Source organism: Sander vitreus, chromosome 5 (assembly GCF_031162955.1).
Source record: "Sander vitreus isolate 19-12246 chromosome 5, sanVit1, whole genome shotgun sequence".
NCBI lineage: Eukaryota > Metazoa > Chordata > Actinopteri > Perciformes > Percidae > Sander > Sander vitreus.
The window spans coordinates 27,129,253-27,157,130 of NC_135859.1; the positions used below are offsets into that span (position 1 = coordinate 27,129,253).

General features: G+C 40.6%; 1 protein-coding gene across 1 annotated transcript in view; it reads right to left on the reverse strand.

The window, feature by feature from the left end:
• rtn4r (reticulon 4 receptor) overlaps positions 1–25,292 on the reverse strand; it is a 43,860-nt gene extending 18,568 nt beyond the window's left edge. The window contains exon 1 of the mRNA XM_078251315.1: positions 24,760–25,292. Within this exon, the coding sequence (XP_078107441.1) occupies positions 24,760–24,781 (22 nt within the window). The 5' untranslated portion in view covers positions 24,782–25,292. The remainder of the gene's footprint in view (positions 1–24,759) is intronic.
• Positions 25,293–27,878: the final 2,586 nt, after the last annotated feature.

Below are 27,878 nucleotides of genomic sequence, written 5' to 3' on the forward strand. Positions count from 1 at the left end.
TCCTCCAAATATATTTCTAGCTGCAGCAGCATTGCCCAGGGAGTTTTGCTGAAACCCATAATCTCTACATAACTCGGAAACTTTCAAAAGACTGTGGATCTCAGAGTATTATAGCACAAGTAGGTCCCCTAACGAGCTCTTAATAATTCACCATATATCCATTGAAAACAGTCAAGGACAATCCTTTCAATCTTGCAGCTTTAATTTGGTATGAAAACTTTTAGCGACGCATTGTGAGTATTAAATATTTAGCAAATGAATATAAGGATAAACCTTTCAAAGAACAGGAGGGAATGTTACAGTATGCAGGGAGGTACAAAGATAAGATGGGAACGCTGTGCATAGAATATGATATAGTGGTATTCATCTGTGCTGCTAGAACGCACAAAGTATCAGAGTTCTACTGTGGTAGTCGTTTCTGCAGTAAAACCCATCTTGCATGATGCTGCACTTTGTAGCACTCTCACTCTGCAGGGAGAAACGTAGCGCACCATCTGTTTGCCGATCCCCGGCAACAAACAACAGACAGACCAACGCAGCAGACAGACCAGCAGACACAGGCAAGCACCACTCCCGCACCAGCAAAGAATTGTGGGAAACAGAGAGACAGATAAACGGACGCAAAGCAGCTAAATGTGGGATGAAAGCAGTCATCAGCTGCTTGATCAGGAGGCCTGAGCTGACACCGCACACCGAGGAATGATGCAAATTGAGGCAGACACTGCAAAGGTCGCAAAGGAGTTGCCGTGCAATGAGAGAGACTCTTGATGGCGAGGGACCAGGCGAAAGGGAAACAATGGGTTGGGGCAAGAGACGAAGGAGAAAGAAAGCAAACGCAGCCACCATACAATGAGAGAGCCTCAACAGAGTAGAAAAGCTGGAGAGAATAGAGAAACAATTAAAGGTTAGTGTATTTTAAGAGACAGCCTGCAACAACAGACTTGACAGTGTGTGTAGGGGTTGCAAAGAGAGAGAGAGAGAGAGAGAGAGAGAGAGAGAGAGAGAGAGAAAGAAAGAAAGAAAGAAAGAAAGGGAAGAAAGAGAGGGGAAGATTTTTTTAATCCAAAATGTTGGAAGTCCACACAACTTGCCTCAATCAGAATGGTACATAGTCCAATACATGTTATTTTTGGATTACGATTAATATGGGTGGCTTATCACACACAAGCCCACACCCAAACAAATATGAACAAAAGAGGGACTTCACAGTCTGTTACATGCATATACCACTGTGAAGCAAACACACAATCTAAAATGTTAAAGGATTGGGGAGAAGAGGGGAGATATAATTGCCTAAATATGCTATGGACATGTGAGAAAGGCTTAAGCTTGCCCCCTAGTGTTCATTCCCTTCCCTGATGGCATCCGAACAACAGTGTAAAGCAATCTCTGTCTAAACAAGATATTATGTCTGTTATTGCATACTTGAATCTCATTTTCTTAGAATAAGCACAAAAAGGTCTGCCAATAAGGTGGTGTTCGTGTTCAGCACATAGTATTTTGAGATTTTTCTTTAACCAAGTGTCATTTTCTTGATTTAAGTGCATCTGCCTTTTCCAGTCTGGTTTCAACATAGTAATGCTCATTTCAATAAATCTTGACAGCTACATTGGGAACAAGTGAAATAATCGGGCCTAATTGGGGTTTAAATTTCTGTTGGCTTGCTGTTAATGGTCAAGGATCCTTTTAAAGCCATCAGTGTTAAGTGTTTTCACTGTTTTGACTTAATAATTTGCAAAATCAGATCTTTGTATCTGACAGCATTTGTCCTATTTTAATATTACTGTGGCACGAGAATACATTATGCCGTATAGTCATGAATAAAACAGGATATCCAGCATTTGGGCTGACGTTTGACCACCTTCCCCTCCCTTTTTTTTAAATAGATAGATGGACAAATATATATATATATATATATATATATATATATATATATATATATATATATATATATATATATATATATATTATGTACATGTATATGTACATGTGTAAATGGGAATCCAGCATATGAATGTTTTCTGCTACTGGGTTTATAAGTTTGTTGATGAATAATCAAGCGGTCTGGTATCAGAGGCCATGAAAAAAGTATGCCTTGCAGTGAGAAGTAGACAGCTTCATAAATAATAGTGTAAGCCTGTGAATCGACATCAAAGTCAGCACTACATTAACAGAAAGATTAATTATTTTAAAGATAAAAAAGAATGTGATCCTTTAACTAGACCTTCCGCTTGGCTCTGGAAATTCTCCATTTTGTATTGCTAGCAGCAGATTTGATTTAATAATTTGCAATGATTCAACACTGAAATGCCAGGCCCAGGCAAGCCAAATTAAGAAAACACAAAAGACTATTTACATTCAAAATGCTTGGACAAAGGAAATGACAAAGGTATTTTAATGAAAATGAAATTGGATGGAGACACTGTCTTATACAACAGCATCACGTTTCTCGCCTGCAGTGCTGTTTGTCTTGCATGCAGTTCATTTCCATTTTTGTTAACCTTTTCCAGCTGCCTAGGCAACATCTGTCTGTGCATGTGATTAAAGGCATATTCGTGAGACATGTTGCCCTTGTGTCCATGCTTTACACCAGAGAGATGTTCTAAAATGTTTTTGTGTCTTACATCTCTTTGTTTTGAGCTAAGCTTTGCAGTTTGACAGCTCAAATCCCAGTAGCCTGTGGTATAAAAGGCAAATCACAGCAAAGTGACTGGAGCAGCTTAGCTGTCATCAGCTTAACATGGTTATCAGTGGCGTTTTTTTTAAATATCAGTGAACAGTGTCATTAGCCCTCATCAAGGTAAAATCCTATAATCAACACCATGTCAAGAAAGGATTTATCCTCCGGTTAGGTGATAATAATAGCAGACAAGAGGACAACCTCTGAAACCTAAACCCTGATTAATAGTCCATTTGTACACCAAACAGTAGCTTGAAACAATTAGCCAAGCCATGAGTTGGCATGCATTTTATTAGTTTTTCCAAATTTGATGCCTCACATGAAAGTATTAAAATATTACAAATATTTTTGGTGTAAGAACCAAAATTTGACCATTGCATCAACAACAAATTGGACTTTGTTGGCCATGGACCAATATAGAGATGCAAATAAAGATTACTTTCGTTATTGTTTCATCTGTTGATTACTTTTTTAAATTAGTTGATCATCACAAGTTCCCAGAACTAATGTCATTACGTCACTTGTTTTGTTTAACCCACAGATATCCCGGTTAGAAATGGTAAATAGTTGCATTTATATAATGTTTTTATCAAAGGACTTTACAATTTGCATCTTATTCATCCATTCACACACACACTCCCACACACTGATGGCAGCAAGCTACCATGCAATGAGCTGGTGGCCTAACCATCGGGAGAAATTTGCAGTTCAGTGTCTTGTCCAAGGACACTTACACATGTGGAAATGAGGAGCTAGGGATCGAACTGCCGGACATGTGATTAGTGGACGACCCGCATCCTGAGGGTCCTGAGCCACAAGCGAAAAAATGATATTTATTAAGCAGAAATGCCAGCTTCCACCTTCTCAAATTTGATGATTTGTTCGTCTGACTCAAGCGATTAATTTCTGTTGATCAACTTTTGATCAACAATTTTTCAACGTTTCAGCTCTAGACCAATGCACATTAGTGAGTCAATTGTTAATTCTGAACCTCATATTTATATTATTGTAAATATTATTCTATACAAACATAGTGGTGTTATTACTGTTACTCTATGGTGTTTTTATTCCCAAGCTCTGCAGTCTGGGAATCCTAATATTGGAAACCCTAACTGTCTATGATGCTGGCTCCCAGTCAAAATTCTTGCTTGTTGAGGGCCAATTCTTGGTTGGGGCAGGAAACGCCTATGCAACAACAGTCTGTGTAAAGACAAACTGCTTATTTTGGTTGTATGATTTCACAATTCAGAATTTTTTGTTCAAGGTAGTGTTAGGCTAAATACCAGCGAAAGAGTCAAAAGCAGTGCCATAAAGATAGGAAGTAATGTGACAGACAACCATGGTATCAGCGTAAGCGGCCATCCTTGGTAGCATAATGAGATGATAGATGTCCATGACATAAGGAATTTCTAATCAAAGGTTGCTAACTGATTTCTACCTCACTCTTTTAACTTTTAGTCTCTTGTCGTGTCTTCTCATTATGATTTAACAGGGCATAGAAAAACAAGGCTGACATCCCCTTGATACTTAGACCTATTATCTAATAATTTCTGTCTCCCTTAGTGGAATAAATTGGTTGTCTTAACCACGACTCCCCTTACACAGTGCAAGATACAAAAAGAGAAAAGGCCACAGGAAGAAAAGCACATGTTTCTCACAAAAGAAAACATCTCATTAAATGGATTTTTCTACAGTATGTCCCCTGGTTTTTCACTTAAGAGCTTGTTCCCCTGCGAGAAATGATCGGTCGACACAGGAAGGTTATGATCTAATGTCTCCACACCAGATCAGTCTGACCAAAGGATCCTATATGGACAAGATAAGCACCTGCCCTTTATAACTGAACTAGCTTATTACATGGGTTTGTGCAATCTCCTCTTTGAAGGCTGCCCTCTGATACAGCCGGCAGAGCTTAGCAGTGAAAATGCAAAGCCATCACTTTATTGCAAGGAAAGAGAGACTTTGTGAATTACAGTTTTTTTTTTTAAATATATCACAGCACAAAGATGGAATAAGCAAACAACAGCAGAAAATCCACTTGTACTTTTAAATACTAACAGGCCTGTTTGTGTTTTAAATAGTTTCTTGTTTCACATTTCCATATGTGTGCAAAGGGATTAATTTATCTGAGAAGCTTGCAGGCTGACCAGCTAGACATTATTGGCAACGGATTGGAGCCAATAGTCGGGGTGAAAAAAGACTCCAGATCAAAAGCAAACATCAATGGACTGTTGTCACCTTAGCTATTGCCATTATTCAAACTCCAGTATTTCTTGTTCTGTCAATAGGTTCTGGCACCGAGCACCAACAGTCTATTGAATTTTGCCCTCTCCTCAAGACTAATATCCTACCAGGAGAACTCATCTAATGGGACCTTACACTTAAATCAACATTTTGAAGATCAGGTCTGAGGTCACTATTCTGAGTTTATTCCTTAAAAGAGCTTATACTTTCTTGTGAGCATTGAGACTAGACACACTCCCCAAAATGGAGTCGATAAAGTATCTGCTCATCAGGGGAGCGTGACAGCCTGACAGATGAGACCACATCAATCATGTGGACTCCAATAGCCACTCTGTGACTCAGATAAAATAGGGAGCGCAGACAGTCGGCTCCTTAAATAGGCACCAAAGGAGCCAAGTGGAGACCTTCTCCATCTATCTTATTTGGAGACAGGTCAAGAGGTCATTATACCCTCAAGAACTTTTGGTTCTTTCACCGCTGCATTGATTGAGAACCAAACAGTTCCTGAATCCTAAAATGAGCTCTCTTTCTTTTATGCTTCCACTAATGTCAGGCTGATTTTTCTGAAGTGATTACTCTATGCAAGATTTGCCCATACCCTCTGGGAGGAAATCAAATGCCATGCACATTTCTGAATAAAAAGGAAGATGAGACCTGGTAAGCCTTTTCATGTTCACGTCTCATTTCTGCCATAACAAACTTTGCAAAAATGCAAAACGGGATGCATGATGAACCCAAACCAACTCTGGCATCAGGCTCCCCAGGGCAACTTCAGAGCAGGCGAGTCACAACAGCAGCAGCTGTTATGTTCTGGCACCTGTTGACTACGGATGTCACCTGAAATCTGAACACGTGTCTGTGAGCTACTTAGAAGAACACTGCCTTTACGTATATTGCTGGGGAATCCTGGGTGTTGTTGGTGGTGTGAATGCATTTAGACAGAGGTCCCATGCCGACTTCTGACATACTTGTTTCTCTTAAAACTGTATTTTGACATTTTCTGTCAAACATCGAACCCTGCAGTTAAACATTGGCATTTGGTTTTTTAAACAAGTCATGTCAAATCTTTTCACAGCGCACATTTACTTTAAAAATACCATCCTGTTGTGTGACGCATTCTTTACAGCCTAAAAAACACCAAAGTATTTTGAGGTGAACAAAAAGTTACTAAATGTAGGGAATAAAATCTGGTATTTAATCAATATGGCCTCTGCCTTCTTGTGAGTCAAACAGCACTATAGAACTTGTGTCAGGGAAAAATTAAGCCTTTTTACAATCAAAGCTAATGCCTTCTATGGCTCTGAAAGGAGCGCTCATGTGTCCAGAAAAATATAACTCATATGATGATTGCGAACGCCATTCAACTCCGTTCTGCTGTTCTGCTCTTCTGCTCTTCTAAAAAAAAGGACTCCCTGGAGTCTTTTCTGAGGTTTTATAGAACACATTATTAATCAATTAAATTCAGAAAATAATCAGCAGATGAATCAATTACGAAAAATAATAGATGCAGCCCTGGTTTAGTACAACTTTCATCTTGGGTCTTATTTTTGTTGATTTAACTGTCATTTCTATCACTTATGATGACATACTCACTTAAACAAAAGAAACAAGCAACATTCTCAACAAAACAAAGTTAACTCACCAATGTTAATTGCTGTGCTCTGGGAACATCTGGGAGCAGTCAGGTGATCTGACGTAAACAAGTCATCTGTTCATTTGGATATTAAACCAAAAGTGTGCACACCAGAAATGTCTATAATAATCCCTTGATGCACTGGAAAATGCGGGCATGCAAACAGTAATGGAACAGTATAGGTCAAAGTTGAAGCAGGAAGCTGTAAACTGTGGTGGATGTTTGCAAAACTATTTGGGTAATAATATTTACTGTTCGTCTTTCTTCCAAATAACCTTCTGGGTTTAAAAAAAGAAATTCTTTAAGAAAATCTGACTGGTTACGTGTCTTGACCCATCTGACTTCTTTTTTTTTAGATCTCAGGAATTAATTTGGCGAGTGCAATGTAATTATTAAGGACGAGATCGATAGCCAAAACTGCATGAAATCAAAATGTCCCTTTGCAGTGTTTTTTTTTACCTTTATTTATCCAGGTAAGTCGATTGAGAACTGACTGACTACCTGTCACATTCACACAGTTACACATTCATAACTGGAAGCTGCCCGGCCACTGAGCAGCAGTTGGGGTTAAGGGCCTTGCTCAAGGGCACCTCAGTGGTGGTAATGAGGCTCTTTCACTTTGGTGGTAATGAGGCTCTTTCACTTTCCCCACACAGATTTTTTTATCCTGTTGGTCTGGGGATTGAACCAGACCTCCCGGTCACAAGCTCAATTCTTTAACCATTATGCAACCACTGCCCTATCTCAACATATCTCAGTATATGACCAAGGCTATGTATGGCCTAATGGGCCATTGGAAATCCCCCCTTTGATCTCTGCCTCTACCGGAGAATCAGCCAGCATCAGTCACTTTCATCTGTTTTCATTACCTCTTCTCAGACAGATAACCCGTTTGAGGTAGGTATTCACTGCGGTACAGTATGCAGCTAATGACACTAATATACTACAGGCACCCGTCATTTATCTTCTTACTACTATCATTTCTAAGTCAATTAGCCCAGTCAATATGTTGTGTCAGTTATTACCCGCAATATACCATAGGTAAATGACTTCTATGCAGTGCAGACACCTTTATCAGGTTGACACCAAGGTAAAGGCAGTTGGAGGGAAATCAGATTGACGGCACAGAATGTAAACAAGTTAGCTTGTTGATTCATGAGGGCTTTAGTGGGGAGGTTATATAGTTACAGGAACATTGTGTAGGAGGAATCATTACATGAAAATAGTGAATTTTAAAGTTGAAGTAAAGACCTCTATATGCAAAGTAGTGAAAGAGAGACAAGAATCAGCAGGGTGGCTTAGTGAGCATGCTTCCCCTTTCCTTTTCTGTCTTTCTCAGTTCCCAGAGTTCTCTACTGCAGTCTGATCTTCTGTGCCATCACCAGCCCTGCTACACCAGCTTCCAAGATTCTTTATTTCCCATTTTATCTTAAATATGCTATCTCGGTGACAGCGACTTTCCATGGGGAAAGAGCAGCTGAAATCTTCTTTTAGAGAAGCTGAGGAAGCAGTTGTGACACTCGATCTCTAACATTACGCTGCCAGCTGGCTCCGCAGAGAAGGAAGAAGGATGTATACCCCTGTCGAGGGGACATGGTTAAAAGTTACTACACATTTTGAGATACAAACAAGAAACTTTCAAAGAAACACAAGGCTGATGAAATATATATGGGGTGACAGAGAGAAACAAGGTTTATCTTGCAGTCACACAGCTAGAAGTACGTTTGATTGTGTGGTGGCAGTCGATCCAGAATATGCTATTTCCCTTCCCCTGCTGATTTGAACAGCCCATAGAAAGCCTGTGTTGACTTCTATGGACTTTATTTAAAACCCCTATTTGTTATTCAGAACAAGTTGCACTTGGCTTAACTCTTTTAATTTCCACACCACATTTGGGAGGCAGTATTGCCTCATCAGAAGCTCATTTTTTTTAACAAACTGAGTACAGCTGCAAGTCTGGAGATTTTGTTGCCGACATGGAAAACAGTCATTAGAGCAGTTACTTGGAGTGTTTGTGGAGCCCAATTTGCGTACCAATGAAAAAGCACTGTCACCTGGGAATCAAGCAAATTCACAAAGCAGCATGCTTGAATATTATGAATATTATAATTCAGTATTATTAGAGTGTTATTAGGTTTACTGACTGAACACCTAAATAATGATTTATATAAAAAATATCAATGAAGGGCAAAATGTCCCATTTAGCATGGCTCAAATTTCATGCAGATCTAATCATATCTGAATGATAATGACCCTGACAATTCTGTGATTAAAATATTACACCTGCCACTAACTTGTATGATTTCAAAATATCTTCTGTAATAATCCTCTGTAATCAGTCAGGATTTTTAAGAGTCCGTCAGTAGAACATCAGTACACCTTATTTAGTTTGGTGTAATAGAATGTGGACAGTACAACAATGGATGAGTTGTAGGTGGTGCAGTTAATACGAGCGATGTTGTCTTTCTAACAATCAGTGTTTCCAACCTGATATTTATTTTATTTTTTATTTCATTCCTTCTCCCCTACCTTTGTGTGACTGATATTTTAGGTTCATTTCACTCTCATTGTATTTTAATTTGGACTGGCATTCTTAAAATTAAAGGAAGATAAAAGGGAAACTGGCACTATGTTAATATCTCTTTGAAGATGGAGTCAATCTGGCAACAGAATGCCGAGCCCTTATTTCCCCGTCCCTTTCCCCCCTTCCTGTATTCAGCACAGTGAATAAGAGATAACTGCAGACTCAGCTTAGCAACAGCTTACTTTAGGTGGAGAAACTGTTAAAGCCCTCTGCTTTCATCTTGCTCCTTGTGGCAGAAACCAAGCTTTGTTTAGTCTTTTCTAATCTACATCTGGACACTGAATATTTATCTATGTAATTTCTGCTTATTCCTACGTCCTCCCCTGCAGAGATACACAGACTGCACCTGTCTGGCTGAATTTCCAAAGGTATAGACGGTTGTGGAAAAAGTATTCAGATCTTTAGTAATTTACAGAAGTTTATACAGCAAAATGTAGTGTGGTATTATATGATTGGATTATTACAGATGTATTACTGTATATGCAGCATTTTGAGCTGTAGCAATTTATCATGCATCATAATTTATAAACTGATCATAAAGTTTGTATTTAAAACCTTAATCTGCAAAGTTACTCATAACTATAGCTGTGAAATAAATGTAATGGAGTGAAAGGTGCAATATTTTCCTCTAAAATATTGTGAAGTAGAAGTAAGTAACATGGAATAGAAATACTTAAGTTAAGTACAAGTACATCAAAATTAGACATAACTACAGTACTTCAGTACTGTTACTTTCTACCACTGGATATAGATCAACCTCATTAATGGTTTGTATGATGGGAATGTGTGTAAATCAAGTAGGGGAAGTAAAACACTTTCTGCTCATAGGCGGCAGGCTGTTGTCAGCCACTGTTTCTGTACAGTAATAATGACGACGTGTGTGCAGTCGTAACCATAATGCAAGTCCTTCATGCAGTTAACCTGTATAATCCTCCATTAGAAGTGCAAATAATGAAAATGTTATAAAGTAAAAAACAACTTGGTACATTGCGGTACAAAACGCAGTTAATCGGCAGACAATTTTATGTAAATTCTGATTATGTAACCTGTAAGAGTTACAGCACCAGAACGTGTAACTCAAAAAAGTGCTCTTAAAAATTGCTTCAAAGTGAGGCAGAGTTTCTGAAGTTGTAATACCTTTAAAAGCAGTTTTTTCATCATTTCCTCAAACACCTAATTTCCACACCTTTACCTGCTGCAGGCTTTTTATATCTTATTCTTATCATCTCTGCCCAGCAGATAAAGTACACAACGCACGTAAAGCATTTGATGGACATCTAAGTTTCATTACAGACATTCATTTGTTTTCCAAGGGTCCTTGAGGAGAGCTTTTGAACCAAAAAGTGTAAAGTGTGAGAAGCAATCTGCCGTGTTGACGACATCCGTATCAGGACTCTACACCCGACCCTGCATCTTGCCTCGTCTAAGAGCTGGCCTACACGTCACACTGCGACTTTAAAACCCATTTAATTACTCTCATCTTGACCTGCCGGTAAAATGAGCCCGGCTGCCACTGCCGCCCATGTTTCTGTTATCTAGCGCGTGCCCCCTTTAACGGCTTTAATTAGTCGTAAACGGAGCTGATTCTCCAGTTAAGTGGACGAGGAGTCGATACTGTAATACAGTCCTAATATGCACAGCTCCAACTCTATCTCATTGAGAAGGTGGTGCACAGGAGGATAGTCTGCCCGGTAATGGCAGAAGGCGGAAAAGATAAACCCTTTCAGTAATAAAGGTATCACATACAGAATCATATCAGGCAGTATGCTCACTCACTGCTCTGAAAAGGACATAATTAGAGTGCTGTTGTATTGACAGAAGAATCCTTATAGAGGAGCAGTTTCAATGTCAGTTACATAATGTAGAATAAGTTTCCACTAGAGGAGATTAAACATCAGCAGGGCTTTTTGGAGCGAAAGGGACTTTATTAGTCTCCCTGTCAAAATAAAGTAAACATATCCTTTAGATGAGTGGAAAGACTATGGGTACAGCAAAATTGGAAAAATAACAAAAGCTACAATAAGTGCCCATTTTTTTCAGTCTTTCATGAGTGAAAGCTGTCTAAAAAGAATACTGGCAACACAAACATTGTTATTTCAGCATTAGCCAACGATGTTTGCCCAATAAACACTTCCCCATATAGAAAACCCTGTAGGTTCAGTAAATAAGGCTGCTTTGAGGAAGAGAGACTCATAAAGTCCATGTCAGTAAACCATATCTTCTTTCATATGCTCATCGCAATAAAGTTTTCAGTCTCCAGTCCATCCATTTGCTGAGTAATGCCTTGCCCGGCCGGTGGTGAGATGCACTGTTCTCACACTGGAGGAAGCTAATGGCTTGTTATGGTTTCTAATGCATGATGCTAAAGCTTTTGCAATAACAGGTCTCTATTACGACTTTGTGTGCAGATAGAATCCATTGACGGGAAATATTGCGATACCACAAGTGACCTCCTAGAATTTCTGAATGTCTTGTCCTATTTGAAGAAGCCTTTTTAATGGAACAGTACCTCTATAGGAGGAGATAGGGATACTCAAAAGTCATCCTCTTTTCCCAAAAAACAACTCCCTTTAAGGTAAAGGTACTTTATTGTCACATACACATAGCAAAATTTATTCCCTGCATTTAACCCATCCCTCAAGGGAGCAGTGGGCAGCCATTTACAGCGCCCAGGGACCAACTCCAGATCTGAGCCAGTGCCTTGATCAAGGGCATTGACTGGAGAACTTAGTACATGTTTTTTGATGGTGGGGGAAACCGGAGCACCCACATGAAACCCACGCAAACATGGGGAGAACATACAAACTCCACAAGGAAATTGTTTCTGGAAGAACATGTTGTACTTGTTAGATTCTTTAAGCATCAAAAAGAAAATTCCATTCACCCCCACTGTATTAAAGTGGAGGCAGAAATCTCAGCAGCAGATATCTCAATCTAAAGACTGCATGGAGTATGCAGTCTTAATTGAAATGCAGTATTGTATTGTATTATTTTTGTATAATTGTTGTCCCCAAGCCAGTTTTTGCTTTTAAACTACATAACTTTAAATACTGTACTTTGGATTTGTCTTTGTGATCTCAATTGTGATACATCCTTGTATTTTCTTGTTCCTTATTAATCTATTTAAATGTATGCATGTTTTTTAAACTTTGCCGTATTCTTTCTGTGATTCTTGTTATCTGCTGGTTCCTAGAATAATTCATGTAGACATATGGATGTTAACATTCTTTCTTATACGTTCTATTTACGTATGTTCAAGTTGATATGTTCAGATATGCTCTGTGGCATACTTGATTTGAAAAGCCCCTTCTAATTAACTAGGCTATATACACGCACTGATCACTTTATTATGTACAACTGTCCTGCTTGTATTTCAAATATCTCATCAGCCAATCACGTGGCAGTAACTTAATGCATTTCGGCATGTAGACATGGATAAGAAGACCTGCTGAAATTCAAACCAAGCATCAGAATGGGGAAGACATTTGGAAGAAACATGGCATGGTTTAGTCTGGCTATCACCAGACCAAGCTCAATCTTTTAAGATTGAACATTAGTCTGGGGAGTCTGCTCTGTATTCTCTCTGCACAAGAGGCGTGATCAACAGGCATAGTTCAAATGACTGTACGCAATTGGATAGTCCTTCAACCAATCAGACCAACAATCCGGGTGACGTAGCAGTGACAGCGGCATCAACGGGTTGCTGCCATGGAGTGCTGTGCTTTGGTGGCCGGCTTGTTGAATGTAAACAAAAAGCTGCTTGGTCGCTTCTCTATCGCCATTGTGTTAAACCCGCCAATAGCATGGCAGGTGGATAAGCCAGTTTGTGATTGGTTCCTGCAAATTTGTAATGGAAGCAGGATAGATAAACGTACAGGTTTCCAGCTTGAGCTGCAGGGCGAAATCAGAAACTACCAATCTACTGTAATGGTCCAAAAAAAACCACTAAAAGACACTATGCACTGAGCAGCAGTTCATTGTGCAAAATTGCCTTGTTGATGGCCAACCCGTTCTCACTCCCAAAAATACTGACACTTGATCAGGGGCTCTCAGCGTCAGATACCGACCCAAAAATTCTTTAGTGCCTGTATGGGACACACCGGGCAGAGTAGTAGCTTGACCACAGTGCTGTAAGATGACGTAGTATTAAGAGATACAACAGTAGCAAGTAAAATTAAAGACCGAAAATCCAATGATTGGTTGGGGTGGTGGATGGGTCAAACAACAGAGGACTTTCACCCAGAAGACCATGGTTTGTGTCCCGTTCTTGTCCTGCATGTCCCTGAAATGTACATTTTGTTACCCCATCCATGATCTTTTCATAAACCTAACTGTCTCATCTCATTCTTGTGCCACATGTCAGATAAACGTAAACCTGCCAAAAGTCCCGACGCAGATTGTCAAAAAGTGACGCCAAAAGTCCCAACCAAGTGCGTCTAGATATGACGCTAAAGGAGACTTTTTGCATCAGTAACAAACGCCAAAGGCACCTGACCAAGTATCGCTTTTTGACGCGATGAGAGTGAAAATGTGTTGTGATGGCAGAGGTCAGAGGAAAATGGCCAAACTGGTTCAAGCTCATAAGAAGGCAACAGTAACTCAAATGACGGCTTGTTACAGGGTGGCAGTAGCTCTTCCCATAGGGACTTGGCTTGGGAGCTGGATGTTCACCGGTTCAAGTCCCTGTGCAGACCAAGTACGGACTGTGGACAGGTAGCTGGAGAGGTGCCATTTTACCTTCTGGGCACTGCCAACTCACTCTGACATCTCTCCATTTGTGCATGTATAGGTCCTGGGCATGTGTGTATTTAATGCCATGTGTAATGTGTGTAATAACAACTGAGTGTAAAATGTATTTTCCCCTTGCGGAATTAATAGTAAGTATATCTTAATCTTAACTGAGGTATGCAGAAGAACATCTCTGAACGCACTACATGTGAATCCTTGAAGCAGATGGGCTACAGCGCCAGAAGACAACAACAGGTGCCACCCTTGTCAGCTAAGAACAGGAAACTGAGGCTACAATTGGCACGGCTATGATTGAAAAAACGGAGTCTTGATTTCTGCTGCGACATTTAGATAGTAGGGTCAGAAATTGCCGTAAAAAACATGAAAGCATGAATCCATCCCGCCTTGTATTAATGGTTCAGGCTGGTAAGGTTGTGGTTAGATGGGAGATTCATGTCATGTGTAATGCTATCATGTGTGATGCTATCATGTCAATATGGACTAAAATCCCTGAGGAATGTTTCCAGCACCTTGTTAAATTTGTGTCACAAAGAATTAAGGCAGTTCTGAAGGCAAAAGGGGGTCCAACGAAGTATACCAGCAAAGTGTACCTAATCAAGTGGCCAGTAAGTGTACAGTATGCCTATTTATTTCCGATGAAGTAAGGTTTTGAACATGTTGAACATGAAGATATTTGCAGAAAAGACAATTGATAAAAGTACAGCTCCTTTTTCTTCACTCTGGTGTATTGCAGTGAAAACTCTGAAAATCAATATTTGTTGCTAATAACAAAAAACACATTTATAAACCATCGCAGAAATATATTTACATTGGTACATTGGGCTGTTGTCTAAACTCTGACTTTTGGAGTAAAAGTACTCCAGCACTTTGATTTCTGTTTCCAGTATTCAGTAGATGAATTCCTAGGTGTGATTTTAAACTGCTCATCAGAGTCTGTGGAGTTTCCAGCCCTAATTTCAGTGTAACTGTAGAGGGGGCAACAATGAACAAAGGAAAAACCAGGGGAGGCTTAAGTTTCTGGCGAGGTGAAGGTGTACCTATTTCATGGCAGTTTCTCCAGAGTTAACTGTGGGAGATGGGAATGTAACATGTACCACTCACCCTACCTGAAATACGGTCCGCCTCCTAAACCTTGTGTGAGTCAGCAAGCAGCAGGGGGTTCTAACAGCCAGTGTCAGTGTGTGTGTGTGTGCGTGTGCATGTCGAGCTCATCCCGCTGAAGTGTGTATGAGCTGGGAGGAAAAGTGGAGGAAGAGTGTGCCCTCTCTCCTGTCTCATATTTCTCTGCGGTGTAATGTGCCGCCTATTCATGCGATGCCTTTTAAAAGGCATGGTGGGAATCGCTTCACAGTCAGGCACGAAACTCAATATGCTAATGCCTTCCAAGGGAGCGATGGAGGGGGAGAAAACATAACCTGTCAATTATCCACGGCAAAAACCACTGAAAGATTTATTAAAAACCACCAGAAATTTCCACAAGACAAAAGAGCTTAAACATGCGATAGATCAAAACACAAGCCACCAGTTGTTTGACTAATTACAAAACCATGTCAGTGAAATTAACCTCCTCTGACTTAATGGGATCAATTTGAATTATATTACATTCAAGGGTGCATATGGTAGTTTTATCTTCATCAATTACTTCTTGAAAGTGCCAGGTGGAAATTTCCAGCTTTGATTTATGCAAACAGAGAAATAAACTGGATCTGTCAAAATTCATTATCCAAACAAGTGGAGCGGGGTTTGTGTTTTTGATGAGAGATGCTAAACAGGTAAATACAGCCAGGGGAGACAAAAAAAATCAACATCAACATCACAGATACACCATATGTACATCTGGAAGCACTGCTATAACAGCCAGCCATTCCTTCAAGTGGTGGCACAGGTTCACCCCCATGAGTGTTTGCTGGCTGAGGACACAACAAGTCACAACGGGACCATCAGCATTGGTCTCAGATTATTTTCTTTCTCACACAGACATCATCAAGACTCCTCAGCATAATTTGTTTACAGCTCAGAAAAAGAGAGTGTTGGCAGTGCTCATCCCCCTCACTGGAAAAATTGCTGTGATGATAGGCTTTGCTGGGAATACGGGCAGGCATATGAAAACAAGCACAATTTCTGATTAGAGGTTTTGGAAACCGAGCCAAGCTGACACGTATGATAGCAACATATCCCCAGAACAATCTATTCGCTCATCAGATCAATCCTTTCTTTTGTGCTCTCCGATCCCAAATGTCAAAGGGATTCCATTGGGAATTAATTTTTTTACGCAGGTCTCCCACCCGCTCTAAAGTGTTGTGAGTTGTGTCAAAATGCTGTACTGGATCTAAACACTCTATATTATACTGACACCCAGTGTAGATCTTGCTTGGGGAAATTCACTACATGTTGCATTTCTAACATCAGCACTTGTTAGAATAAAGACAAAAAACAGGTAGTTATCATGATCACTAATGGCTACCATATAGCTGAACAGACAAATATTATCATACACGACTGAAACTAATACTTTACAAGGGAAAATGCAAGGAACACGTAACACTAAAGTTAAGTTAAAGTAGTGGAAGAAGAAAAAAAAAGGCTTGGGGGGGTATTTTCCATTAACACAACATACTGTATACAATGGTTCATGACCTCAGCTTTGGATGTTGTTTCAGCTGTTGATGGTACTCTAATTCATGGGACTTAAACCCATGGATGACATATGGTCCTGTAGTCCACACAAACTTCATCAGTGGAGGAAAAATCCATGTCCGCTATCCCCTGCCAGCCACCAGATACATACTGAATCCCCCTCCATCATCATCCCTCTATCTTCCCACCCATCCCCACTGCTTCCCCTGAGCCCAGCAGATTACAGATAAAATTATAATGGACGTCCTGGCAGGCTAGCTGTGGTCACATTTAATTTGCCGTGGCCTGTTATCTACACAAGATAATCAGCATTTACACCTGAGAGTGAAGACAGAAAGATGAGTGACAGTGTGTATGTGGGTGAGACAGTAGTAGCATTGGTGTTTTGTGTTTTAAGCCCCCAACGTCGTCTTCCAGGCAGCGCTGCCTGGAAGGCACTAGAATTAGGCAATGGTTAGGGTTAGGGTTAGGTGCCTTGAAGTCAACGGTCGCAGCGCTGCCTTGAAGTCGACGTTGGGGGCTTAAAACACCATCGAGCAGTAGCATTAGAGAGGGAAGACCAACACAGTGTGAGAGGAGTAAGCGAAAGGGAGAGTGAAGGAAAGATTGCAAACAATTGAAAGGAATATGTATTCAGCACACAATCCACTGGGACAAAAGGAATGTAACGATGAAGCGCACCTGTCAGATTTGCATTCTAATAAGAATGACCTACTTTGGGCCCCTGAGATGACTGAGAGCGAAACCTGATTGAAATGAACATCCCTGAACACAGACGTTACATTTTAGCTTGGAGGGAGTTACCTTCCCTTCATACTGCATTTTGCTTTGCGAGGTCAGCCCTGCCCAATTACATCCAGATAAACAATAGTGTTCTTTCAAAGAGAAGGTTATAGGGCACTCCTATTGTAGCAGACAGGTGGGAATCTTCATTGATTCCACTTTTATACTTGTGAGTATGTTTGGAAAGACTTTACTCCTGCAGCTGCTGCCGGATTATGCATTTCCTGCTCGACAAATCCTTTACTCCCACCTGCCGTCAAAGTCATGTATTTGTGTATAAAAGAAAGTTATTTCTGCCACCTTAAATTTGTGGAATTCTTGTGTAAAGCCAACAGAACAGGTATCTATTATATATATATTTAGCACCTACGACGGAATGAGCCTTCACATCTATAAAAGATCAATTTCCTCTGAGCCAGAGGAGTGGCGACCTATTTTCTTTGAAGGGCTTTCCATACATATTTCAGCTGTGAACTACCTACCAAGCTCATAGGGAGACATTACTGTTGTAAATGTATTGCAATGTAACTGTTTAAAAGCACAATCTGTCTCTGAGTTTCTGAAAGGCATCCATCTTAACAAGTCATTTTGACTTAAATTATATTCCCAAAAAAAAAAAAAAAAAAAAAAAAGAAAAGTCAGCTCAGGTCTCCTGCCAAAGAAGTCAGGTAATTCCACTTGTTCCAAATTACATTCAGTTATTCTCTCTCTACGTAGTATTTTATTAGTAGTGACGAAGCCTGCTCAGAATGTGAATCCCTCATGCCTACCTAAGCATGAGGGATTTGAATCTTTGGAAATGAGTCATGCATGTAATCCTGCACAATTTCATCTCATTGATAACAGCCTCACTGTTTACTGTTCACTCTCTTTACATCATGTTAGAGCTTTATTAAGTTACAGCTCATGCAAACGGAACAACCTTTTGCAGCTTTACATTGAAGACGTTCAACTAGCGAAACACTTTAATTGTGAAGCAGCCACAGAAAACACTATGTGTTTTTCACAGTGGTTAGCGCAGACCATGGTCATTTATCATGTGATATGGGACACTGAATTTGATGAATTTACTGTTCATCAGACCACAAATGAGACAAGAATTAGCTAGCTAACGCACCCCGCGGTCCCTCTGCCTCATTCCTTTCCGCTATAGGAGACTACTTCATCGGGAGGAGAGCGGGGGAAGCTCTGGAGACGAACATTTAGTTTGCAGTTGTAGCAACTGGAATTTAGCCAGTGCAAACCCCAGCCCTGCTGCCGCTGGGTCTACCTACCTTGAGATGATAAGACATTTTAGAAAGAAAATTCTAAAAATGAGCATCACTATCTTGAAACAAGACTGGAAAAGACTGATACTGTAGCACAATCAAAAAAAAAGTCTCTTGATGAAATATTGTAGGATGTGATAATGGGCACAATACGTTATGATGGAGACATTTTTTGTCTGTTGTTCTAATACATACAGAAAAAAGGTGTTTTTTTTTCTCCCCACGCTGTAGAACTACCCTTTGAAAGCTTGCTAAAATATGCAGTCTGCAAATTCAGCATTCAACTTCCTTTACATAAAAAAACATATGCAGCCTTCTGAAGGGGTCTTTTAAACTTTGTCTTGAATGAAGATGAATAACAAAGAATAGGATTAAACAATGCATACAGTAGAGAAAGGTGACCCCCGTTGGCCTAAGCGCCTCAACAACCCGGTGCCAGGGATTCAGTGAGCAAAGCATCAAAACACCAACTCCCATCTGTCGAGTTTGCATACTAATAACAACAACAGGCAGACTCACAAAGGATGATCACAAGGATTGGTAGGGAGTACATTTCACGTCACTAACGCTAATGAGATCAACATGGCTAAAAATACCAAAGAATATTTATCCATCCATAAAAGATCCGCGGTTCTTCCTTAGGATAGCCTCCCTCCAAAATTGTCGTGTTGTTAAAAGCGCAGCAGCCAATATTGACTGAGTGAAGACTTCGGATCAGATTGTACGTCAGCAAAATGTGACCAGTTATATCAAAATGTCCTCCATGCTTACTGAAGCTAAGTATTGATGGACCTGCCTATTTATCAAGCTTTCTGCTGTACATCTATGAGAACTGAATGTTTGTAATATGCACAAGGTATACTGTATATCCAAAGTTTAGACATATCAATCTTGCCTTATATCTGTAAATTATGTATCTATTTGTCCAGGTCTGACAGATACGGTTTCTGATAATTCTGTATTCATTATGTTGTTTGATTCTCTGTTTTTAAATATGACAACTTTTGTGCCCTTTTTATATTACAAGTAGTCACTTTTTATACTCTGAGTCAGCATTGATAATTAAAAACTTCCATTCTAACCAAATATAAAAATCTACAATTTGAAAAGGTGTGACTAAAAAGGTTATCAAAATTCTTTAATAAAACTTGAACACCTGAGTTATATACATTATCTATCTATCTATCTATCTATCTATCTATCTATCTATCTATCTATCTATCTATCTATCTATCTTATGCTAACCCTCCTCCTAACAATGTGATCAATGACATTGTAGGTGTGCTCACATCTTGGATCAGCCAGCCACTTTATCTATCTGAGTGGCACTGCAGCCTGCAAGAAGAGGAGCGGAGCAGGGTTGACTTATTAGGCTGACAACGGCTCCATTCATGCGTCTAATTTAAGAGCGGCTTCTGCTCTGTCTAATTAACAATTTACTAGGCCATCAGTCAGCCTCCCTATTGTGGTATAATCAGCGTTCCCAACGTTCAGGGAGCTCAATGCACACTTTCGCATCTGCAATAGGATTAGAACAACCATGCAACTTTCTTGGATACATAGACAAAAAAGTGGAAACGGCTAGTTCCAAGGACACAGCGAGAGCAACTGTGAAACCCCAGATTGAAAGATGACACTGTGCAGTGTAATGAGATGGGCAATGTGTTACAAATGACAAATTAGCCAGCTCTGTTTTTGCATGCTAGAAGTTGCAGCTATATAATGTTATTGCCGTGTTAAAGGGATCAACAGATGCACATTTGCTCCCCTGAGGGGGCTTTTGTGTTGCTTGATGGCTCAACCGGTCGGCTGGTGTCAAGACTGGTGTGAACGCAGCTCTGATGCAACTGCATATTGTGTGCAAGTTCCGCTTGTCTTTCATTTAAGGGTTGGGCCTAGGCACATGTGAGGTTTTGATCTGCTCGCTCATGCATAGGCACCTTTAAAGGATTATGATACATTGTCAGAGTGGATTTTTGTAAATAAATCCCCCCATAAAGGCTCCACCTGCCTCACCATAATAAAGTTGCTAAACACTAATTATTCTGGTCCTCCCTCTTCTCCCACACTCTCCTAAAGACAAGAGCTAACAGTTATTGCTATTTTTTTTTATATTTTAGGAGAGGAGTTTAAGGAGTGGGGGCGTCTGCTCATTGTCCCTCCAAATATTCGACTATATAGTAGAATAATAACCCACAAAGAGGATTAATCTGGAGGAATAGTTTATTCCATTTCTCCTGCTTTCTGTATATGTTTCGCCCCTTAGCTTCCTCTGTATAAATAAATAGAATTTTACTTGTTTATCCACTTAGTTTCTTCTGTCTTGCTGATTAGCAATGAAGGACTAGGAGGCTGGGATAACCTAGAGTGCATGGTTCCAAGGATATCTGAGGCCAGCACGCCTGTGTGTGTGTGTGTGTGTGTGTGTGTGTGTGGGTGTGTGTGTGTGTGTGTGTGTGTGTGTGTGTGTGTGTGTGTGTGTGTGTGTGTGTGTGTGTGTGTGTGTGTGTGCATGTACTGTATAAACAAATGCAGTGTTACTTGAAGGGCCAATTAAAAAGAAGCCCCTGAAGGAGTGTGCTCATCAGGATGCAGTGAACATAGCAGATCCACTCTCAGATAGCCTGCTGCAGTCTGTCACTGTAACTAAGGCATTCATACCACCAAGGCTGTGTAGCACAATATATTGACATCTTCATCCTTTAGAAACTGAGAAATTGATAAGAAATATGATTAAAACAATTGTTGTTATGTTATTATAGCATGTAATGCATTACCTGAAAAGAACCATTACATTTTAGACATATTTAGAGGGATTACATTTTTTTAGATACCATTAACAAACAATTATTGAACTGCCAGTTGCTAAGAAACTTTAATTATGAATCTGGGTGAGCAGGTACATCTTGGGATGTGAATGTTTTTGACTTGTGAGAGAAACAAAAAGATTACATTTGATGGAACAAAAAAAACGCAGTGTGGGTGCAGATAAGACAAAGACCATTGGGGGAAAAAAGCACAATGTCTGCATTGGATTGCACCCTTAAACACTTTATGTATTTACCACTTATGTCTCCTGGATCCAGTGACCACCCAGAAGACAATGCTGATGTGTTTTGTGGCAGTACACAACTGAATTACCAAGCCAAACCCTCTGTTTACCCCTCTCAGGGGTAAACAGAGTGTGGTAAACAGTGGTCTGTGATTTGGTCTTAGGTTGCAGCCAAATGATGTTGCACTCATTATGACTGTGTTGACTCCTGTTGGCCGCAAAAACTTCATCACAAAGGGACAATAACCAATCTGTGACATTGATCAACCTCTATTGGTGACCAGAAGGAATTGCAACAACTTTGGCTGAATTTATCTCCTTTTCTTGAAGCTGCTCAGGTCTCTCGATCAGGTAATGAGGCTTATTAGTCATCATAGCTGAAAGGTCTTGCTCATAGCACAGTCCTCAATTGTTAAATACTTGAAAAGTGAATAAATGAGCCCGGGGAGAATGGGACCAAAGAAACTAGTAATGAAAGCCAGAAAACTCAGCACCTGGCAGAGTAATCAATGAGTCAGTTGTATTGGACAACCGTTCCAGCTACAGATATTATTGTCATTTTGTACGGCAGGGAGTTAATATTTCAACATATTTCCCCTTGAATGCCTCAAGAGAGGAGTTGTGCTTTTATTGGTGTTGTTGCTGACTATGGCCAATTAAGAGAAAAAGAAAAACTCGAAAAGTAACACATTCCACATTGATGGAGTCAATGTTAACAAAAACTGCAGAGCTTTTAATTTTCTATCGCTGTGCTACAGCATCCATGCAGATGACATATTGACTTGATGACAGACAATTTAACTGGAAACCACATGGTGGCAGGTATGATAAGTTGCACAACCTTCTCACTTCTCAATTTCACATGCATCCTGTTTTGTTGTTGTCTTTCTTTCTCTCCTCTGTCTTCATCACACCTCCCCATACTCTCATAGAACGCTACACCCACACACACATTATCCCTCCAAGACCTCCCCCTGTGCTCATACACACACCCATACAAACACAAAGATGGATCAATTTCACATTCCCTTTCAGGATGCGGAAGATGCAATAGTGTCTCATTGTCAGTTTACGGCACAATGTTTGATCCCACCTAATGCCGCTATGCAAATCAGCCATTGTCATTGTTCTTTTTTTTTTTTTTGCGTGCCATCTTTTTTCTTTACGCCTTTATACGTTCTACACAATTATCTCGCCACCACAGATGTTGCATCTTGTGGCCTATTTTTAAAAATAGGGCAGAGCTTTTGGCAAGGCACTGCCAAAGCAATAAAAAAAGTTAACTAATTGAAAAAAAATGCCCTCAGTGTAGTGGTTTAAAACTCCTGAAGAGAAAGCTTTCAGTTCCACCATAATGGTTTTATCCATTCATTTGGGCTTTATTGGCTTTGCTTGGCAGTAGACAGGGAGCAATGGCACCCCCGAGCATCAGCTTTCTCACAGAGTCATTTGATCATATGCTGACTGGGTGAAGAAGAGTGTGAATCAAAGTCCCTCATCATTCTGGCACTTTAAACACAAGACAAGACAGGCTGTATTTTCTCAGCCAAATCAGAAGCCTTGAGAGATGGATACCAATTATAATTGCAGTGGGGGAAAAATATATATATCAGACATAGGTGTGTGTCAGAAGCCTGGTGCTAAATCACACCAGCAGTTGGATGATGAAAACCTGCCCGAAGGGTCTGAGGGACCTAGAGCCATTCTGTGCCAATGAAGTGGTGTGCACTTGAATTTGCATCACCCTGTGACATATCAAAGAGAATGCACAAGTAGACGCGCCTCTTTGATTTTGCTATTGTGAAATGCAAAATTGCTCTGTAGGCCCACACTAATCTGCGGCTTCCTTACCATAATCCTGCAATTTTAGCCAAGTAATGAACAACGTGACGAAGAGGGAGTGTGTACAGCATGTTGCATAAGCACTCTGTCTGTGTGTGTCTGTGTGCGTGCTGAGGCAGTGTGTGCAGGGGTGGGGCAGGGTGGAGATGAGGGGTTTCCACAAGCTCTTGATTCAACAAATTGGATGTTGCATACATGCACTTATCTTATCGTGTTGCTGCTTATCAAACATCACACACCATGCCATGTCTTATTCTCGCTGCACTGCTTTAAACATATTTACACAACACAGGCACGGGTACAATCAGGCGTGCACGAACACATGCACTGACATGCCAGGTGCTTCCTCCCACCTGCCCCTCCTCCCTCCACTTGCGCACACACACACACACACACACACACACACACACACACACACACACACACACACACACACACACACAGCCTAAAGCATGCTTCTGCCAAGAAATGACATTCTTAGCCATTTCCGGCGGGAATGAAGGAGCATTTCTGTCCTCATTAGAATAGCTCCACATCCAGTGGGTGAAAGCTGTGAGGCCCAATTTCCTGTCTTTTTGGCGGCACTCTGAGTGTGAAGATTCCTCAGAAACACCAATAATAAGCCAAGGAACTGGAGAGTAAAGCGGTATTATTGGGACGCCAAGCGGACAATCTGCAGACTTCATCAAAAGCTCAGCCCATCACGTCCAGACGGGTTGATCGGATGCCCGGGTTAAGTTGCGATATCATGCAAAGCATATTGACCACCACAAACATTTTACGGCCTCTCAATCTCTCACGCGCGCGCGCTCGCGCACTGATACACGCACGCACACACACACACACACACACACACACACACACACACACACACACACAGAGAGAGAGAGAGAGAGAGAGAGAGAGAGAGAGAGAGACATGCACAAAATCTGCTCTGAATTATTACTCAATTAAGAGACACTGAGTCAAGGTCGTTTACAGCCGCAATATCCATAACTGATATCGACGCTCCATATCCGCTCCAAAAAATAAGAACATAGTGTGTTACTGTGCAGATTAGAGATGTTTTTGCGCAGATTATCAGTCATGTACCAGTTTAACCAAACCCCGGAGGAGCCAGCAAAGTAAACTCCAGTTAGGACATCAGATTTATCTTTGGTTGTATCTGTTCTCCACAGACCAGTGCCCTATGTGGATTTTATCATTGCGCAGTAACCAAGCAGGATCATCCTGTCTGCTTTATGTTAAAACTTTACAAATATGTCCTACTGTCTAATGCTCACTTACCATCAATAATAACGCTCTTCATGATTTAGATGTAGGTGAAATCCAGAAGCTGTATAAATCCAGGTCGAATGAATCCCAGCGTGTGCGGAGACAGATAGGATATCCGCTATTTATTGCAATGTATTGGTAATTGCAAATCGAGTGCACGGTGGGAAACGGACGCCCTTGCACCCTTCAAACTTTAGCCGTAGGTCTTCCCGAGTGGGGAGCCACGTCTCCATCTGCACCCGAGTTCAGTCATTTGGACGAGGGATTCAAAAATAGTCAGCAATAAACATCCAAAATTGGGAGACTCAACACACCAGTCGACACCTCCCCAAAATATAGGACGCGCAAACAGCTCCGGAGAAGAGCTCAAAGTGTTAACGCATAACTGGAGAATCAAAGACACAGAAGAAAAAACAGTATTGGATCCATGGTTTGAAATCGCAGCACATATCCAGTCCTATCACTTGCCCCGATGTATATTTCCCAAGTAGGCTACATAGAGAAAAGTGTAGTGGATGCGCACGGATGTCAGCCGCACTGGTGAGTGTCAGTGTGCATTTACCACAGGGAGGTGGATGGAGGGCGGGGCAGCGAGGTGCGTTTGGCGGAAAGAGAGAGTAAGAGGGAGAGAGATAATTCAGAGATGAATGTTTTATAGGTATATATCACGCTGCAAAAATATCTCTCTTAAATCTCAAAAATGAATTTTTACACTAATCAAAGGAGATTTGATGTATGTATTTAACGTGTTTTCTGCCTGTTTTCCCTACATTTAGGCTAGGTGTGCACAAACAAAAAATGTACTGGGGAAATAGGTTATTTTACATTACTGATATACTTTTCCTAAAGTGAATCTGAGACTTAATGACTTATTCAGACAGTCATTTTTTGCAGGGCTGCGCTCTAATGAATGTTTTATGTGCATGGGGTGGTGGTGGTAGTGGTGATGGTGGTGGTGGGTGGGTAGGAAGGTGACGTGAGGCGAATCTATTTGGATCGGACACGGTCAGGCACGCACTTGCATACGAAAATACACCCAAAAGACAGGCGAAGAGCCTGGCCTGCTGGTGGGTCCCGCGCTTCCTCCTGGGAACTGGACAATTTGGCTGCTGTGATGTCGTAGGCGGAGTTGTCATAAACAAAGATTTCAGTTCTGCTTGGTTAACCGGACAGGCAGAAATAAAATGAAATCCTCTTTCCCCTTTAATTTTCCCCATTATAGTTTTTTTTTGCTCATATTTTGAAATTGTACAGAAAATATATTTTTGTATATTATTATTATTATTATTATTATTATTATTATTATTATTATATTCAACTCATGAGGTAGACAATTTCCCTCGGATTTTCTGTCAAAGTGTCTGGAAGCATAGCGTGTCCTTGCAGAGAATCTCACATTATACATTCCGTTTCTAAGCATTTTATATTATAATGGTTGCTTTTACAAAGTAATTAGACTATTGAGCAGCAGAGACACACTCTGGCAATCCTGATTGGACCGAAGACCAGTTCACCGTCGCTCTAGTCTGCAGCTATATGCTTGGTTTGCTGAAATACAGGAGGATTGGCTTCACAGCAGTGGTGCTATTATCTTTAGGTGTCACACGCCCCCTACCGGCAAAATAAAATAAAAAATAGATCTTCAGCACCATGGACAGACAGAGAAGCCTCATCTGTGTAAGATGGTTCCCTGCTCGCCCTAAGAGACAGTAAGGAATCATACTTACTGGCTGTGTGTTTGTTAGGGAGAGAAATTATTAAATTCGCAGTGGAGACAATGTTGTTTATATTTATTGTGTTCCCTAAAAGGAATCTGGAATATTTCCATCTGCTGGCATACATGTACATCATGCCAAATATGAGAAACTTCCCAAATTGCACACTTAATCTTTCACTTGGAATAGCAGCTTAGCCGTTTTAAAATTGTGACACATACAGAAAATACTAGGTTGTGTGCATTATGAGGCACACTGGCACATTATCAAATGCTTGTGTTAATTATACTTATATATATATATAATATATAATTATACTAGAAAAAAGCCAACAGATTACCATAGGGATGTGAATGGAAACCACTGCCAGGTGGGTGGTGTAGTCGAGTGAAATGGGGGTATGTGAAGCAGGCTAATCCCAAGCTTACAACTACCACCAATATTGAATCACACCATCAGAATATGTCAGTGAGCCACTCGCCTGGTATTTGCTCACAGTGGAGACCGGCAGAGCCAGATGGCCAGTGGAGAAACAGTCCAAAGCCGCCACAGCGACCTGCTGAGAACGAGGTCACCCCGTGAGAATAGGAAATGCTGTCACCTTTCACGGTCGTCTCTGCATTCCTTTATTTGAATGCAATCGTGCGGGCAAACACGTGTGTGCATAATCCTGTCATGCATTTGTATGCTGTGTGTGCCCTAAAGTGTACTATAACAGGCAACGTGCCATTTCTTGTGCTGGATCTTTAACAGGCTTTTCTCAAGAGAAAAATGATAATAATACAGTTATCACCATTACTAACAAGGCTGGAGGGCAACAGACGGAATACACTCAAATGCTGCATTTCCTAAACCAACAATCATATATTTGCTGTCATCTAAATACAGAATTATAGACTATAGAAAATATATTCTGAAGTAACCCAGTTCTGGAGACATGTTATATACTTGCTGTGAAATAACTTTGTTTGTATATGGGAAGTAACCCAAACAGAAACATCATTAAATAGAGAAGAACTTGAGTTGCATATAAAAAAGGATCTTAATTAAGTCACAGCTACAGTGTTGACATGATTGCCAAAAATTGGCTACAGCAATACATAACCAGAGTATAAACCATTCTTAATATATCCCAACCCTCATTTGGCCCACTGGTTAAGGCGTCTCCTTGTGCCAGGAAAGTAAAAGGTGTACTGCAACTGATTACTATACATCCCCCAGCTCATTATACAACATGCCCACTCTTTCCTCCTCTGCTCATTCCATTATAGTATATCACAATGATATGTGGCAGCAAGTGAAAAGGACACAGGTAAATTATCATGGGAGCTTTGAGGCTGGAGGCCTTGCACAACGAACAAGTTTAAATTAACTAAGGGTGGATCATTGCCATGCGAATGGAAAAAACGGAGATTG